Consider the following 18,950-nt stretch of genomic DNA (forward strand, 5'->3'; position numbering starts at 1 on the left):
CATCCTTGAGATAATGGATGATTCAATTGGTCCTGAAATGGCTGATACATACAACTTGTAGACCTGGCCATATTTGGGGCAGGTTGTGCTTGGAGGGTTTGGCAGATGAGATGTTATGAAAGTTTGTGGGCTTTCTCTGATGCCTGTGGCAGGAACATGCCTCTGTGTATCCCCAGTGAAATTTCTCAATCTCTTCATTAGCTTCCCAAACAAACCTTCTCCATTTTGCCTGGTCACAAGCCATGAGCTGGTGTGGATGTTTAACCACTTCAGGGATTCAGAGGACATCCCCGACACATTTTAGTTGTCCTCCCCTGAGTCTCTGCTATGATCAAGTTCCAAGCAGAGCAGTTGATTTGGGGGGCCTGATCCTTGGTATATAAATGACATGCCCCTCCTAGCAAGACTGGTTTTGAGTGATCAGTGCCTTGACGCTGGGCATGTTGGCTTGGGAGAGGACATTATTGTTAGACTGCTTTTCTTGCCATTGGTTTTGTAGGATCTTGTGAAAGCATTGCATTGCTGTTGGTACTTTCTTGTGCTTTGAAGGGCCTGTTCTAGGTTGTCCAAGACTCTGCTTATTTTGGAGTACAGGGATCAGTGTTAAAAGTGAACGTCATTCTGTTCATTTTTTGTGCATCCAATGCACAAACACATTGGACTTCCGGGTTTTGCTGGATCTTGAGCCCCCACTGCCCATCCTGTGGACGGAAAGCGCAGGTTCAAGATCGCACCCCTCTTCCCCCTCCCCCCCCAAGTGACTTTTGTGAGGGTAAAAAAGGTCTTGCACAGTGGTTGTTGCTGTTCCATGCATTTTTTACGGTGTTGCCATGCAGTGAAGATCGTGTCTGTGGTGCATCTCAAAGGGCTAAATCGGCACTGTCATCCTTTAGTCTGGCGACAAATGTAGTAATAACTAATCAGGAGCTGCTTGACCCTGATGTCGAAAGCTCAGAACCAAACGTCCCATCATTTGTGGATCAGAAAAAGAACACATTTTGGTGAGACCTTAAAATTGTTGACCTGTTCTGAGTATTGGTCATTTGGAATAAGTATAAATTTGCTTGCATAATACATAGAATACATATAATGCATCATGCTGTCATGATTTTTCATAACTCTTCTGTGTAAACATATATCACAGTAATTATCCTATGGAAGTTGGTGTCTGTTGCTGCTAAGTGTTTTTTATGGTGACCAGAAAACATATCTGAATTTCTCAAAGTGATCAAGCAGTAGTTTTGATTGTCCAAGTTTTAATATGCTTTGTTGCATCTCCACTGAAGCTTTTAAGCTAAACAATTGATTATATTTGTTAGTTTTAGAGACGGAAAGTCTTAAGGAGGCTCATTCTATGAGCGAAGAAGAGGCTCTGTTCAACTTCATAACTGACGGTGAATTAAATGAGTGCTCGTTGTACCCTGGACAAATGTGTCAGCATTTCTGCATTAAAACAGAGGAATCGTACGAGTGTACCTGCTTCCCAGGATATATCCTGCAATCCGATGGGCGGACCTGCAAGCCAGGTGAGAGGAATCAATATTTATTGTCACTATTATAGCCCAAGCCCTTTGCCCTATCCATTGCACATTTTTGTGGCAAAGTCGATTTAGCCTTTGTTCAAAAGCACTCAGTGCATGAATGAGGAAGCCGGCATCAGGAATGGGTGTTGCTGTTGAGAACTAGTCCCCTGTCCTTGATCTCCTCTCCCTCATGACCCACATCCCACAACCCTCATCCTGCTGTCACTTGCCTAAGGTCTGTGTCGCCCAGTGATCCTGATCCTTAGTGCACTACCAGCAGCTGCCACCATTACCTGCAGTGGCACTGCTGAGCTATGCACAGCTGCTGGCTTCTGATAGGCCAGCAGCTCAGTGGGTGGCATTTCCACCCCAATGACTCTTGTTCCCGAGGAAGGCCCGCTGCTACACAGTTGAGTGCCTGATTGATACTTATGATGGATCTTCCAGAGAGGAGGCAGCATTGGGCGGCATGGTGGCACAGTGATTGGCACTGCTGCCTCACAGCACCAGGGACCTGGGTTTGATTCCTGGCTTGGGTCACTGTCTGTGTGGAGTTTATACACCCTCCCTGTGTCTGGGTGTTCTGGTTTCCTCCCTCAGTCCAAAGATGTGTGGGTTAAGTTGATTGGCCATGCTAAATTTCCCTTAGTGTCAGGGGGACTAGCAGGGTAAATGCATGGGGTTGCTAGAATAGGGTCTGGGTGGGATTGTGGTCAGTACAGACTTGATTGGCCAAATGGCCTCCTTCTGCACCGTAGGGATTCTATGATGATAATCTTGCTGGCTCTCCAGCCAATGGGTGAGACTTCCATCGCCATCTTTATATGCTTCCCTTTAAAATTGCACCGTTCCTGTTCTCTATTCGGAAGTAAGTGACCTAACTTGTTATGGCAAACAATGAATCCTTGACTAGTTTATATACCTGTGCTTGATTGGGCAAAGAACTTCATTCTAGGGGTACTGTCAGGTGTTATTAGTGGAGTTGGGCTGTAGATCACATTGATACGTGTGGAATAATTCAATTATGTATTCCTTTGTGAAGTATATTGTCCAGAGGCATTGTTCTTGTGTTAAGTAGAGATTAGAGTGTCTAAATCTACATTATCTAATGTGGGGTTGCTGGAAGGCGCGTGTTCTGCTTTTCCTGTACAACCTGATTATAGTCAGTATTAGTGAAATGGTAATGATGGTAAATAAGATATAACATTGTTATATCAATACTTTGTAGCGGCTTTTTGTTATAAGGCTGTCAGAAAATTGGGCAGATGAAAGGGTGAAGTTCCAGCAAACCCCAATTCCTTCTTGGTTGCCCAAAAATTGTACGTCGTAGCTCAGGCTTTTCTGTGTTTTTAATAAAAGTTAGCACCACCTTGCTTGTTATCCTCTGCAAGATTTACATTGTGAGAAGACACATGCTAACCAGGATTAAGACTTGTATCATGGCCAGACAGATGATAACAATTAGAGATATTTGCTTTGACTTAGTAATTGCCTTGTCCTTCGTAATTTACAAAAGGCTAAATAAATGACATTGCCAAGAGTGTGCTGTGTTATCTTACAAAACTCTTCTTTGTTAGTGATTGGGTTGATTTGATTTGATTTATTATTGGCACATGCATTGGCATACAGTAAAAGTATTGTTTCTTGCACTATACAGACAAAACATACCCTTCATAGAGTTCACAGGGGGGAAGGAAAGAAGAGAGTGCACAGTATAGTGTTACAGTTACAGATAGGGATTAATTGATTTACACTTGAACTCATGTTTTTAGAGTATTAGTCCAAGCCTTTGGATTACCAGTCCAGTAACATTACTGCTATGCCCCTGTGACTGATTCGATTTGATCTGATTTATTATTGTCACATGTATAGTGAAAAGTATTGTTTCTTGCATGCTATACAGAGAAAGCATACCCTTCATAGAATACATAGGAAAGGTGGAAAGGGGAGGGTGCAGAATATAGTGTTGCAATCTCAGATAGGGTGTAGAGAAAGATCAATGTTGGTAATCGTGAAGTCCAATTTTTGTTTTGAGTGGATAACCAGTGGGAAACAGCTTGAGGTTGCCCACACACAGTTAAGTGCCCAAACGCATCAGCATGCATTACAACGAGAAAATGTTGGTAATACAGCAAAAAATGCCATGTTGCTCAGTCCTTTCCGTGTAAATCCAAGCCAGAAAGATAAGACAGGGGAAAAAAATGACCCTCACTCAGAAGGCTGTGACTGTCAAATAAGATATTTTCAGGCGGTTCTCTCAGCTTGGGACCAAGGCATGATGTTATAAACTTGTCCCTAATCTTAATTCTTTTACTGCAGGGTTATGGGACTAGTAAGATAACTCAAATTCTGGCACAACACATGATTAGCCAAATGTTCTCTTTCTGTGTGATATCAATGGTTGCATGGTAATCTGAGAAGCTTTTTCAGAAGAGTCACAAACATAACCTATGCTGAATATTTTATATGTCAAACTTATGCAACTGCAAATTGTGTGGAGACTGGGGAGTCATGTCTGCTGTTATCTATTGATGCATTGAATGAAAAGTTGAAGAAATGTATTAGCCTCAGGAGCATTATCACCTATTACGCTTGCACCAACATGCTACTTCTTAATGCTCAATATAGAGTATAAATGTAATGCCTGGAATGTTTTATGCATGGCTAATTATTTGTTTTAACTAGAGTCCCAGTAGCATAAATATTTGCCTCATTTAAATTAATTAAATTATCATGTGCATCTTATAAATCAGTTGAAGTTCTGCTGAGTCTGGAATGTAGTTGCCTTCAGTTCAGTAACAATGGCTCAGATTTTGCTGTTAAAATCACAGTGAAGCTAATGATACTTGCTGTTATTTATTTGCAAATTGGACAACAGCTTCCAGGTGAGGGGCTGGTTGTGGTTAAACACTGATACCCAAAAGCTACGGCCAGAGTTGTGTTTCTCCACCATGAGCTTTGCGAAAATGACATTTTGCAGCCGACTCATGACTGAAGTGCATTGAACAATTTAAATTTGCTGTGTTTGCTCAATACATGTTAACTTGCCACAAAAGTGAACTCTGGTCCATAAGACTATTTAAACAAGGTGTTCAGTCTTAATTGCCACCAAATCTTTTTTGGCACTGGAAATTAACCATCAAACTAAATCTCTTTCCTTTAGGTTTTAATTATTGTTGGAGATCTGAAAAGTAAATGATTTCTTTTTTTTTCAACTCTTCCCTTTGACCTTTCTTTCTCTCTTCATCTAATCTTCCTTTGCCATCTTATTTTTCTTTCTGTCAGTGATTTGGCACTGAATTAGTCCATTCTAACTTAGATTTCCTTCTCAGTTCTTGCACTTCAATGTGTTTGTTAAGAATTACATTGGGCGGAATTTTACGACCCCATCATGCCCGATTTGTGGTGGGAAAATGTTGTAAAATCGGGCGTGATCCGACTAGAGCGAATGGCGCCCATTTTGAGACTCCTCTCAACAGTCTTGCAGTCGGTCCAATGTTGCTGTCAGGCCTTTCAGCTCCTCCTGCATTCCCTGGCTCTGTTGCTGCATCTCCAACATCTCGGAGAAATGATTGCAGAGGCCCAGCATGTAACCTGGGGCCAGCTGAGTGCTCGACCCCAGCAGGCCCTCACATGCCCAAGGCCTCAGATGTTCCCTCCTCCATCTGATGTACATCAGCAGATGTGTCGTGCACACCAGAAAGTGACCCAGATGACTTGCCACTAGTTTGGCCCACTGATGTGAGAGTCTCTAGGATGATGAATTGTGCGGTGGAAGCTGAAACAAAACTGATGCCGCTCTTGGAGGTCCCTTCGTCCGCTTCCTCTGAGCTGTCAGGGGCAAAATGGGTGGGAGCAGCAATGGGGGCTATGATGTCAGATGACCCAGGCATGTCGGGGTCCCTTCCTGCAAGGGAGGCAGAGGAAACTGGGCTGCATGCAACTTAATTGAGATTTCTCCAACAAGTGGAGGATTGGCAGGTGCTCACTTCTATGTTCCAGCCTGACCATGCTGTCTGCATCTTCTCCTCTCCCGCAAGCTCCAGTGCCCACTTCTCAAAGGGGGTGAGGACCCAGATTTCAGGCACACCACCCCCTGTCCTCACCCTCTCCCGGTGATTATGAGTCATCCTGCTAAACGGAAGAGGGTGTCCTGCCTTGCCTCCACTGTCTCCAGCAACCTGGCCAGGTCAGCATCTAAAAATCAGGGAGCTGTCTTCCTGGAAACCATTTCTTCATCCGCTGCCTGCCTGCCTGTCCATTCTGGGGGCTTTTATGGAGCTCTCCCTCAGATCAGCTGCAGGTTGTTGGGATGAGCCACGAGCCCGTTAGATCATTCCAGCGAGTTTAACAAAGTTTGCCTTGTGAGCATGGAGAGGAAGCCTAGTCAACACTTGCAGGTGTGCTGATGGGTAGAGGGGTGGGCAATTTGTGCCCCTGTGATGATCAGGGGCAGGGGAGAGAGAGGGTCATGTCAGTCAGCCATTGGGGCTGGGAAGCGGGGGTGGGGGGAAGGGTGTTGATGAGGGATCTTGTGCAAGGAGGTCCACAGGAGCTGGTCCCCTTGAACAAAGGGGGCCCCCTGGGTTGTAAAAGAGATAACTTAGGAAATTGTGGAGGCATTGGTGGTGATCTTTCAGGAATCACTGGAGGCAGGGAGGGTCCCAGAGGACTGGAAAGTAGCTAATGCAACATCGTTGTTTAAGAAGAGAGGGAGACAGCAATTATAGACTGGTTGGCCTGACTTTGGTCATTGGTAAGATTTTAGAGTCCATTGTTAGAGAAGCACATGATAAAATAGGACTGAGTCAGTACGGCTTTGTCAAGGGGAGATCATGTATAACAAATCTTTAGAGTTCTTTGAGGAGGTAACAAGGAAGTTAGATAAAGGAGAACCAGTGGACGTGATTTGTTTAGATTTCCAGAAGTCCTTTGACAAGGTGACGTATAGGAGACTATTACATAAGTTAAGTGCCCATGGTGTTAAGGGTAAGGTCCTGGCATGGATAGAGGATTTGGTTGACTGGCAAAAGGCAGAGAGTGGGGATAAAGGAGTCTTTGTCAGGATGGCAGTCAATGACTAATGGCGTGCCTCAGGGGTCAGTGCTGGGATCACAACTTTTTACAATGTACATTAACGATTTGAAAGAAGGAATTGAAGGCACTGTTGCTAAGTTTGCAGATTATACGAAGATATATAGAGAGACAGGTAGTATTGAGGAAGCAGGGGGCTGCAGAAAGACTTGGACAGGTTAGGAGAGTGGGCAAAGAAGTGGCAGATGGAATACAATGTGGAAAAGTGTGAGGTTATGCAATTTGGAAGGAGGAATGGAGACATAGACTATTTTCTAAATGGGAAAATGCTTAGGAATCAGAAACACAAAGGGACTTGGGATTCCTTGTTCAAGAGGCGGCACGGTAGCACAGTGGTTAGCATTGCTGCTTCACAGCTCCAGGGACCTGGGTTCGATTCCTGGCGTGGATCACTGTCTGTGTGGAGTTTGCACGTTCTCCTCGTGTCTGGGTGTCTGGTTTCCTCCCACTGTCCAAAGATGTGCAGGTTAGGTTAATTGACCATGCTAAATTGCCCCTTAGTATCCCAGGATGCGTAGGTTAGAGGGATTAGCGGGTAAATATATGGGGATAGGGCCTGGGTGGGATTGTGGTTGGTGCAGACTTGATGGGCTGAATGGCCTCTTTCTGCACTGTAGGGTTTCTATGGTTCTAAGATTTTCTTAAGGTTAACGTGCAGGTTCAGTCGGCAGTTAGGAAGGCAGATGCACCATAGAAAGTAGTCTTTCTGGTTGTATCACAGCTTGGTATCACTCCTGCTCTACCCAGGACTGCAAGGAACTACAAAAAGTCGTGATGGAGCCCAATCCACCATGCAAACTAGCCTCCCATCCATTGACTCTGTCTATACTTGCCATTATCTCAGCAAAGCAATTAAGGACTCCATGCACCGCGGACATTCTCTCTTCCACCTTCTGCTGTAGGGGAAAAAAAATACAGAAGTCTGAGGTCTCGTACCAACTCACTCAAAAACAGCTTCTTCTCTGCTGCTGTCAAACTTTTGAATGGACTTACCTTGCATTACGTTGACCTCTCTCTACACCTTAGCTATGACTGTAACACTACATGCTGCACTCTCTTGTTTCCTTCTCTGTAAACGGTATGTTTTGTCTGTACACCGTGCAAGAAACAATACTTTGTTCGTACATGTGAAAATAATAAACCAGAACAAATCAAATGAAATAAAACTCATTATATACAGAAGCTCTTCTTTGACCAAGAGGGAAAATGCTGGAAAATCTCAGCAGGTCTGGCAGTGTTTGTAAGGAGAGAAAAGAGCTGACGTTTCGAATCCAGACGATCCTTTGTCAAAGCTGAAGTCCCTCTTTGGTCACCTTGTGCATCAACTTTCCAATGAGCTTATATAATTTTGTCTTACTTTACTTTCTAACTTCCTTCCTTACTTGTCTGGAAGAAGTCAACCACAGAATGACATTATTCTTGTTCTGTAACAATGAATCATGTTTTCTACACAATTTCCAACCATATTTTGAATGCTGCATCTAAATTAACAGCCTGCATCACCCTATTCCTTAACCAAAATGCTGGACTTGGGACTTTGCCATTGTAACCAAGGCCTGTCTAAAACTAATAGCGTTTATCTGTAATTATACCAATTGGTGTTTGATGATGTTATTGAGCCATGGCTGCAACGTTGTCATTTTACAGGAAAGCCAAAGCAACTTTCCTGTAGGATGACAGCATGGAGAGGAAGGCTGGGAGAAACCAATTGAGGTAAGTTCTAACTTGTCACTTTCCCTGAGGTTCTGGGGGAGCAGGAATGCTCCTCTGAGCTGCACAAGGGAAGTTAAGTATCTCTTGGCCATGGCTCTTTTAAACACATCCCTGTGACACATTTTATTGCCAGCAATAATCGCTAATGCTGCTCTCCGCGTCCTGAACATCTGGCCACTTGCCACTCACATTTTCACGCCTGTTTGGGGGAGGAACTGGGAGTTAAAGCTGGTGAAAACTGATGTATTAGACACTTGCCAAACCCCCTAATTTCCAGTTAAAATTCCGCTGGTTATATTGTGACCAAGTGTGTACTACTGAGTGATAAATCAGTGCAGTGGAGGAAAAGGCAAGAAGTCATGTAACTTCCAGGACGACAGACTAAGTGCTGAAACATGGGATTAGGCTGGAGGGATTTTCCACCAGTACAGACACAATGGCAGAGTGGCCATCCACTGTGCTGTAAAATTTTCCACATTTTCTAAATATCTGAAAAGGAGGAAAGTGCAAAGATGTGGAAAGAGGGAGACGAAGAGACAGAATGTAAATTTCTCCTTAAACGAGCCAGCACAGACAGAGTGGGCCAAATGGCCTCCTGTGCTGAAATGATTCTATGTTAGTTTTCTTGGTGGAGTTGCTGATATAACATATAGAAAATATTTTAAAGCTTGAAATTTATAATGTAGTGAGATGTTAAAATGGTATTTATTTTGGGAGAGATGATGGCACGGTGGTCATGTCACTGGACTAGTAATCCAGAAGTCCAGGATAATACTCTGCAGATATGAGTTCAAATCCCAGCCTGGCAGCTGTGGAATTTAAATTCAATGAACAGATTTGGAATTAAAAACTAGTCTTCAGTAATGATGACTGTGAAACCATTGTCGATTGTTGTAAAGACCCATCTAGTTCACTAATGTCCTTTAGAGAAGGAAATCTGCCATCCTTACATGGTTTGGCCTACACATGACTCCAGACCCGCAGCGATGTGGTTGACTCTTAACTGACCTCTGAAATGGCCTCACAGGCTATTCAGGGCAAATAGGGATGGACGACAAATGCTGAGCTTGCCAGTGATGCTATATTCCATGAAAGAATTTTTTTCAAAGATTCATTGCCTTTATGTTCATACTTTGAAACAGAATATGAAAATCAGGAAAACAGTTTCACAGAAGCAAAGACTACTGAAGCATCACAAACTGGATTATCTGTTGAACTGGATCACTGTGGAGGTACGTTCAAATTCACACTTAGAAACAACCTTGTGGAAAGAAAGGGCATATTGGGTCACAGGCTGTTTAATAGGCGTGAATTCTGTTTCACTTATTAGCATACAAAATATATGTAGTGTTTAAAGGAAATATATTTAAAGGAAACATGGAAAGGCGCAGTGTCACAGTGGTTAGCACTGCTGCCTCATAGTCCCAGGGACTCAGGTTCAATTCCAGCCTCGGGTCACTGTCTGTGTGGAGTCTGCACATTCTCTTCATGTCTGTGTGGGTTTCCCCAAGTGCTCCGTTTTCTGTCCACAGTCCAAAGATGTGTGGGTTGGGTGGATTGGCCAGGCTAAATTCTCCCATAGTGTGAGAGGGATTACTGGGCTAAATACATTGTGTTGCGGGGGATAGGTTGGAGCCTGGGTGGGAGTGTTGCTCATGCTGGCTCGATGGGCTGAAGGACCTCCTCCTGAACTGTAGGTGTTTCTATGATTCTATGTCTACTAAACATATGCCATGGAAGAAGCAAGAATGGGTTTATGAAAGTCCCAAAAAGCTATTGAATAAGGTGAATTCTTTTTTCTTCAGTAATGTAGGATTCAGTATAGCCCCAGAGATGGGTGAATGTCTAATGAAAATGTTAACAATCTTAAATTCTGTTAATTTGTCCCCTGTTGTTTTAGTTGTTACAGAATTAAAAGCTTCCCTTGAATTTAGCAATGGGTAGGATAGCCTGCATAAAGAAATGTCATGCTGTGGTGGATGGGAGGCAGTGTAAAATTTCAGGACTTCTTACAAATGCAGCAAAAGCTGAAAAAGAATGAGTTTTCCAGTGCTTTAACTTTCCACACTTCATCTTGAGAACTTTCCCACCTTGTCACCTCTCTCTCCCCATTCCATACCACGTAGCTAAAAGAAACAATCCAAAATGTTTAATACCTGGGTGCTATTTCTGTTATTGGGATGAATATGTACGACTATCATCATCAATGGCAAATATGCAAACAGATATCTTCACAATAGTCAAATCTTGGAGAAAGGTACCAACCAAATTTGAATTGTATTGAAGTGGGATAAAGAACTTAGACGGATGCTTTTAACCCCCTTTCATATGACAAGAATAGAAACTAGAAGCAGGAGTAAGCCATTCAGTCCTTGCAGCCTGCTCCACCATTCATTTTGATCATGGCTGATCATCAAATTCAATATCCTGATCCCCCTTTCCTCCACGTATCCCTTGATCACTTTAGCTCCAAGAGCCGTATATCTAGGGGGCAGTTCTCGCAAAAAAATTCTAAGTGTCGAATTGGCATAAAAACTGGAATAAATCATGCTGTTTTTCCAGTGGGAGTTAAAAAATGAATCTCCCCTACTTTGTGCATGCACAATGCACTAGTGTAAATCCTGTTGGAAAGCTGTGGGCAGGGCCGATCCCCACTGGAGAGGCTGGCTGCATAGCATTGTGTGGGTCACTGCGTGTGCGCCAATCTTTCAGCTCTTGTCTGTTGGTCTCAATCGCTGGCTAGCCCTGCAACTCCCACATCGCTGGCCGTGCAGGCACCCCCCCCAACCACCCCCCCACCAAAGTCAACACTGGCCCACCAAACATGCCTGGGTCCAGCCTCAAACCTCCGATTTCTCTCCCCCCCCCCCCCCCACTGATTCCCACCCCCCATCCCCACAGGCAGCACTGACCCTGCCCCGCTCACCACCCACCCTCACCCCCGATCTGCCAATCAGTCCGACAACTCCCCCCACCGGCAGTCTGGACCCACCTGGCAAGCCGAACTCCCCACCCCACCACCAACCTCCTCCCCCCCACCCCCAACACCCCCGCCAACCCAGTGGCCAGCCCTGATTGCTGCATCCCTCCCTTTGTCACTCAGCCCAATTGTAGAGTGGCAGTGGGATTCCCCCCTGCCCCCACCCATGTCCCTCCAGACACCCCACCCCATCAGGCCCTGCCCCCTTGGCACTGCCTGATGCCTGTTGGGCAGTGCCAAGTTGTCCCTTGGGCATTGCCAGGAGGCCCAGGCTGGCACTGCCAAGTTGCCAATTCTCTGGGGGGGCACCAGCCCCAGCACCTGACCCTCTGGGGGCCTCAGTTGCAACAGGGTTGAGCTGCCAGCTCCCTGCAAGTGGGGAGCTACTATAAACCCCGCTGGAGTGAAATACTCTTGGAGATGCTAATGGATCCAGAGACTTCATCTCGGGCCTGCTAATTACTTTTAAGTTATATTTAAATTTGAAGTTGCATATATAATGTAGCTCCATGCCTATTTCCAGTGGGGAGCTGAGAACACCAAAGATCTGGCGCTGCGAGATGTGCTCAGGCCAGGGCGCCCAGGACGGCGCGTGCTAATTGGGCTTGAATCTCCCAGCCTGCTGCACTAAAGAATCAGCGCAAAGGGATGGGAGAATCCCCCCCCCCACACACACACACACAATGTCTTGAAATCAGATAAGGTTTCAGTCTCAACTGCCTTTTGTGGTGGTGCATTCTACACATTCACCACTCTCTGGATGAAGAAATGTCTCGTCACCTCAGTTCATAAGTTTATATGATATAGGAGCAGAAATAGGCCCATCAAGTCTGCTCTGCCATTTGATCATATGCTCCTGATTCCCATTTTCCTGCCTTCTCCCATTCAACCCATTACCAATTCAAAATCTGTCTACCTCCTCCTTAAATTTACTCACTGCATCCACTGCATTTTGGGACAGTGAATTCCACAGATTCACAACCCTTTGGGAGAAGTAGTTTCTCCTCAACTCAGTTTTAAATTTGCTACCCCTTATCCTAAGATTATGACCCCTAGAATGACCCACAAGAGGAAGCATCAGCTTCAAGTTTACTTCATTCGTATCTTTTATCATCTTGTATACCTCAATTTAATCACCCCGCATTCTTCTAAATTCCAGAGAGCATAGGCCTAAACCATTCAACCTCCCTTCATATGACAAGCTCCTCATCTCTGGAATCAATCTAGTGAACCTCCTCTGAACTGCCTTCAATGCCATTACATCTTACCTCAAATAAGGGGACCAAAACTTGCGCAATACTCCAGGTGCAGACTCACCAATGCCTTGTATTGTTGCAACAATATTTCCTTACCTTTATATTCTATTTCTTTAGCTATAAATGCCAACATTCCATTCACTTTCTTTATTATCTGCTGTATCTGCATGCTAGTTTTCTGTGACTCATGAACAAGGACATCCAGATCCCTCTGCACTGGAGCACCCCGAAGTCTCTCCCCATTTCGATAATAAGTTGTCTTCCCATTTTTCCAACAAAATTGCATGACCTCATGCTTCCCACGTTAAACTCCACCAGCTACATTTTGGACCACTCTCCTAACCTATCTCTATCCATTTGTAGTGTTCTTATTTCCTTATTGCAACAATTTTTATGTCATCTACAAATTTGGCTATTGAGCCTTTTATCCCTGTAACCAAGTCATTATTATAGATTGTAAATAGCTGGGGGCCTAAGAACCAAATCCTGTGGCATCCCACTAGATACTTTTTGCCATCCAGAAAACAACCCACCTATCCCAACTTTCTGTCTTCTGTCCATCAGCCAGTCAACTATCCAAGCTAAGAATATCATGTGATCCAATCTTGTGAATTAACCTTTTGTGCAGCACCTTATCAAATGCCTTCTAGAAGTCCAGATATACTACGTCTACAGGATCCCCACTATCCACTTTGCCTATTACATCTTCGAAGAACTCTAGCAAATTAGTTAAATATGATTTGCTCTTCATAAAACCATGCTGACTCTGATGGATAGCGCTTTGACTTTCCAAATGTCCTGATATGTAGTGGCTTCCTTGTTAATTGATTCTAAAAGGTTTACCCCTTATCCTCAAGCTATGACCTCTATGACATTCTTTCTGTGTCTACTCTATCTAACACTGCTAAAATTTTATAAATCTCTATGAGATCCCCTCTCAGTCCTTTATATTCCAGTGAATATAATCCTAACTGACTTAGTCTCCCCTCATTAGATAGATCTGCCATCCCAGGAATCAGCCTGGTAAACCTTCACTGCACTACAAGGACATCCTTCCACAGATAAGGACACCAAAACTGCACACAATACTCCAGATGTGGCCTCACCAATGCCCTATACAATTGCTATAAAACATCTCTATTCCCATGCTCCAAATTCTCGAATTCTTAAATCAAAGAATAGCGTGGTGCAGACTATTAAATTAGAGGCAACATTCTCCCTCTACATCGGCATGGCATTCATAAATATATGAAAGTCAGGATCCTTACATTTAGGTAGGACACTAATGCAATTATAAAATGTAGCAGCAAGACCCATGGACAGTGCAAGGCTCACCAGAGAAAAGTGTCAAGCCTAAGGTGGCCTGATTAGCACTGCTGTCTCACAGCATTAGGGACTTGGGTTCGATTCCAGCCCTGGATGACTGTCTGTGTAGAGGTTGCATGTTCTCCCCATGTCTGCGTTTCCACCGGGTGCTCCACTTTCCTCCCACAGTCCAAAGGTGTGCAGGTTAGGTGGATTGGCCATTCTAAATCGTCCCTTAGTGTCCCAAGATATGTAGGTTCGGGGAGGATTAGTGGGATAAATATGTGGGGTTACAGGGCTTGGGCCGGGGTTGGGCTTGTGTGGGATGCTCTGTTGGAGAGTTGGTGCAGACACGATGGCCTCCTTCTGCACTGTAGGGATTCTATGATTCTAGAGATTGGGGCAAATATGATCATCTTGTGGTCTAAACAGAGCAGGAGTGCTCTTCCAGGTCCAACTAGGAAACCTGGGGCCTCCCACCATTGTCTATTCTTCTCTCCCATTTGAAATAAAAGTTATTTCTTACAGATGCCAGTCCTTGTATGCACTACTGCACACACATTGGAGAGGATGTTCTTTGTTCCTGTTTCTCTGGTTACAGACTGATGCCAGATCATTTCTCATGTGAAGGTAAATGCATGCTCACGTCCCGCAGAATATAAAAGATCTAAAAAGTTGGACATCTTTGGTTAGTTGATGTCAAGTTGTTATATTTGAAATTTCTTTGCTGGAGGTCATAAAAGCAGATTGTACATCATTAATAAATATGATGCAGACAGTTTATACACTGGCATGTAAGTATTTAATGATGCTGTAATTTAAAATAATGTGTGCCGTAATTTACTGATCCTAGATGTGGATGAATGTGTATTGGGCTCACACAACTGTTCGAGAGAAGACACTTGTGTAAACACTCAAGGATCATTCCAGTGTGTCCCTGCAAAGATCTGTGAGACTGGCTTTATCCGAAATGCCAATGACAAATGTGTAGGTAAGAACAGAACGCCCATTGCTTGTGCTATTCAAAGCGTTATCTGCAGCTTATGTGCTTATCAGGATCAAAGACTGCTGACTCCACTTGGGATTGGATATATCAGATCAAGACACAGCCGACTGGAATTTTTGCAGGGATTGTCCCAATCGCCTGCTGTAACTCTGGCGGAAGATCAGTGGGAAGCCTGGATAATGGTCTTAAATAACCCTTTATTGTCCTGCTAATGGTTGGTGTTCACAGCTATGTTATGACAGGAGATATGGAAATTTTGAACACTCCACTGAGACTGAACCCCAGAAACTCTTTATAGTCAGAGTTCTACATTACGATAGTGAGTGCTCTTAAAAAAATACTTCCTTGGCTATGAAACAAATATGGGATGGCCTGAGCTTATTAACAATTGCATGAATTCCAGTCCTCTTCTTTTTGAGTAATAGTCAATCCTGTCTATTCTCAGCCTGATGTGTAGACTAACAAAAGTTTATTTATTATTGTCGCAAGTAGGCTTACATTAACACTGCAATGAAGTTACAGTGAAAATTCCCTCGTCGCCACACTCTGGCGCCTGTTCGGGTACACTGAGGGAGAATTTAGCACGGCCAATGCACGCAATCAGCACGTCCTTCAAACTATAGGAGGAAACCAGAGCACCTGGAGGAAACCCACACAGACACGGGGAGAATGTGCAGACTCCGCACAGACAGTGACTGAAGCCGGGAATCCCTTGTGTTGTCAGGCAGCAGTGCTAACCACAACGGACAACACTGCTGTGATACGCTTTATACACATTGTTAAGAGCTGCTTTCATACCCATGCTGTTGAAGCTTAGGTTCCTGCAAGCTGATGACCATATGTCAGGTTTTCATGTTCTACTGGTAAATGCTTGATAAATGAGCAGATTCTTGGAGGGGATGTTTTACTTGACTGACCTGTAAGTTAGTTAGAAATTAGATGCGGAACCTGCAATTTGCGGTTCCATCACATCTTGTGGAGTTTTAAGTATCCGTAACGCCGTTGATGTGTTTCTTTGTCCTGAGGCCAGTCTGATTTTCAGGTTGTGCCTCTAGTCATGCAGGGAGCTGGACGAACAGGCAAGTACACGCTCAGGGGTGGGGTTAATTGGGGACAGGTAGGGGAAGAAGTGGGCAGATGATTGGGTAGGTCATTCAGGCTGGATGAGAGGTCAGTCCTGGGGGCAAGGAGGTGTTGATCAGTTGGATGGACTGCAGGGTGGGAAAGTCAGAGTTTTGGAGGGGGTGTAGGAGATCAAAAAATAGGGCTGAGTTCAGGACTGAGCAATGCTGCTGAAGGCCATGTGGCAGGGAAGCTAATGTGCCTGGGAGTGTGGCAGGGTGGAACTGGAGACCTCATGGTTGGGATTGGAGGGTGGTGGAGGGAAGAGGAGAAATAAGAGATCTAGTAGTTGAAGTTGGCAGGTCGGGGGCCTCATGAGATTGGTGACAGGTATAGTGGCACAGTGGTTAGCATCGCTGCCTCTCAGCATCAGGGGCCTGGGTTCACTTCCGGCCTTGGGTCACTGTCTGTGTGGAGTGTGCACATTCTCCCCATGTCTACATGGGTTTCCTCCGGTTGCTCCAATTTCCTCCCACAAACCAAAGGTATGTGGGTTAGGTTGATTGGTCATGCTAAATTGACCCTAATCTGATACGAAAATGTGTAAATATGTGGGGTTACAGGAATAGGGCCTGGCTGGCATTGTGCTTGGTGCAGAGTCGATGGGCTGAATGGCCTCCTGCAGGGATTCTATGTTTCTGTTCTATGATAGGAAGATTGGGCTAAAGGGGGAGGGGGGTGTCTTCCCAATTGAGGATGCTGCTCAAGAAGGCATTCATTTATTTAGAATTTTATAACAATTTCAAAAAGTGTCATAACTGTTCAAAAATGTCAAAAAAAACCATTCATAAAAATTTCCCAATCATGGAGCTGAAGCCTGACCTCAGGGGACCATGACTTCAGCTCATGACTTCAAAGGCTTCGCACCCATGTGTTGGAGCCCCTCGATGCTTCCCTCGCCATTAGGTCCTGCATGAAGAAGAAGCGAAAGTTCTCACCACTGCCTTTGGATGGGATAAGTGTTTTCTTGGGCAATCCACAGTGAATGCCAAGCTTCACTGCTCAATGAAAATCCGGGCCTCTCGCTGTACATCATCCCCGTTACAGTGTTCCCTTTCTAATGCAGTTATGATAAACATGTCTCTGAATCAATTGACTGAACAAATCAAGAGTTGATAAAATTGGGCATGAGAAATGATCACCTCACAAATGAAAGCATGTAACTTATTACAGTCGGTCATCCAATATTCTTGCTACACAACTTAATTAAAAAACCGAATGAATTTTTATTGTTCTTATGAGGCCGCACATTTTACATTTCAATTAATTGGGAATATTAAGAGTGGAGTTGATGTTTTAATACGTTTGACATGGCTCCCGGCTCTTTCAGTGGTAACTCTTCACTTGAAAATTCACTGAATAAGGATTAATCATAAACATGGTTAATTTAGTAGAAATAGAGGTTTTGTGTGAATCCTTAGCTACACTTCCTTGATTATAAACTTGTTGAAAATTTATTACAGCAGTTGAACATTAATAAAACCAATGCTAATCACTTTGCTGGTGTACTGACAGAACTGTGGCATCACCTACTTATTAAAAGAAGTATTGATTTACATTGGTTCAAAAATGGGAAAGGAGTGAATCTCTTCGCGACTACTCTGGTTCAAGAAAAAAAAGAATTTTGCAATACTGCTGTAATGCCAGGTTGATTAACAGCAGATTGGGTGTTCAAAAATACGGAATAGTCTTCAGCTGTCTGCCAAATGGGGAATGAACACCAATGTTTCAGCGCTTCAGAATCAAATGTAATTGGGACTTGAGTCTGGAACTGGAGCTCCGTGTGTGGGTTTTTGCTTGCAATTTAAATGGATTGGCGTTTTCGTATCAGAGCGGAACTTATTACTAACACGAGCTGCGGTCACTTTAATGTAGGGAAAAGGTTGCACCTGGGCTTGCAGTGGGGATGGTTAATAAGGTGGGGTATATTAATTTCAATTGTGGAATCTGCAAGCTGACTAATATAAGGGTAGTTGTTCCAGTCCATGTAGACAAATAACTGTGACCTCACGGAGAGGGAAATCAAAATGTTTCCACATGACTCTGGCCACCCATCTGGTTTTAATCATCTTGATCCTGGTATTACAGCGGTATTGCAAAATCATTTCACCAAAGAAACTGAGGAGGGATTCATTTGCCTTTGCATTGTAATTTCAACTCTGCTAAGTTCAATTACTGCAAATTGCAAGCATGTTTATTTTACCAAGTGAGTTATACCACAATGCAAATCACAGTTCTGTGGTTGTTTCAGCTGCGGAATGAGAAATGCTTTCACTTTTATTTGGACTGTGCGCTGTGAAGTAATTCCCAGCATTGGTTTCTTTCTTCCCAGCACAAGGTCATTTTTTTTTAGCAAATTAAGCATAACAAAGCCATAAACATTTGTCAGCACCTGACTTTTACATACCTTACATTAGACATGCTATGTGCAGAGTACAGAAGGCCCTTCTCAAAGCCATCCACAGTCAGCCACATGGAAGAATGGCACCAACGTTTCCTTATTGTACAAATTAGTGAATAAGAATTAAATGTTCTTGAGGTTTAAATATGATTTGTGAATATGCCAAATAAAACTTTTCTAGTTTTACCTACTTGTGCTTAAGGCAAAGAATCAATGAATGCAAGTGTAATGCCTTTCATTTTTATTATTTTCTGCTCTTCCTTTGTCAGACCAGCAGTGGTATATGACTCCAGTCTCTGCTCACTCCACACCCAAGCTCATTATTACTGTATTATCTGAAGTTTCTCTGTAAACAGCCTGAACAGATTTCAATGCCAGATGGCTGCTTGCTGAGTCCTTGCTGACTGCTGCAGTCATCAGATTTGGAAATAATTGGACCTTTTATTATATTCATTCTTGTTCTGTGTACGCCGCAATTTATTTCTTGACTAATTCTAATATGTTGATGACTCGAGCATGTACTTCACATGCATGTACACAGTAAAACACT

At 43.8% G+C, this 18,950-nt stretch overlaps 1 protein-coding gene across 1 annotated transcript in view; it reads left to right on the forward strand.

Annotated features, from left to right (window-relative positions):
- Window positions 1-18,950, forward strand: part of fbln2 (fibulin 2) — a 217,955-nt gene that overhangs the window by 155,424 nt on the left and 43,581 nt on the right. Inside the window, exons 8-11 of the mRNA XM_080182283.1 lie at window positions 1,320-1,526; window positions 9,473-9,562; window positions 14,400-14,501; window positions 14,725-14,862. Coding sequence (XP_080038409.1) covers window positions 1,320-1,526; window positions 9,473-9,562; window positions 14,400-14,501; window positions 14,725-14,862 — 537 coding nt within the window. The remainder of the gene's footprint in view (window positions 1-1,319; window positions 1,527-9,472; window positions 9,563-14,399; window positions 14,502-14,724; window positions 14,863-18,950) is intronic.

The sequence above is a fragment of the Carcharhinus amblyrhynchos genome, chromosome 3 (assembly GCF_965287045.1).
Source record: "Carcharhinus amblyrhynchos chromosome 3, sCarAmb.v2.hapA, whole genome shotgun sequence".
Taxonomy (NCBI): Eukaryota; Metazoa; Chordata; class Chondrichthyes; order Carcharhiniformes; family Carcharhinidae; genus Carcharhinus; species Carcharhinus amblyrhynchos.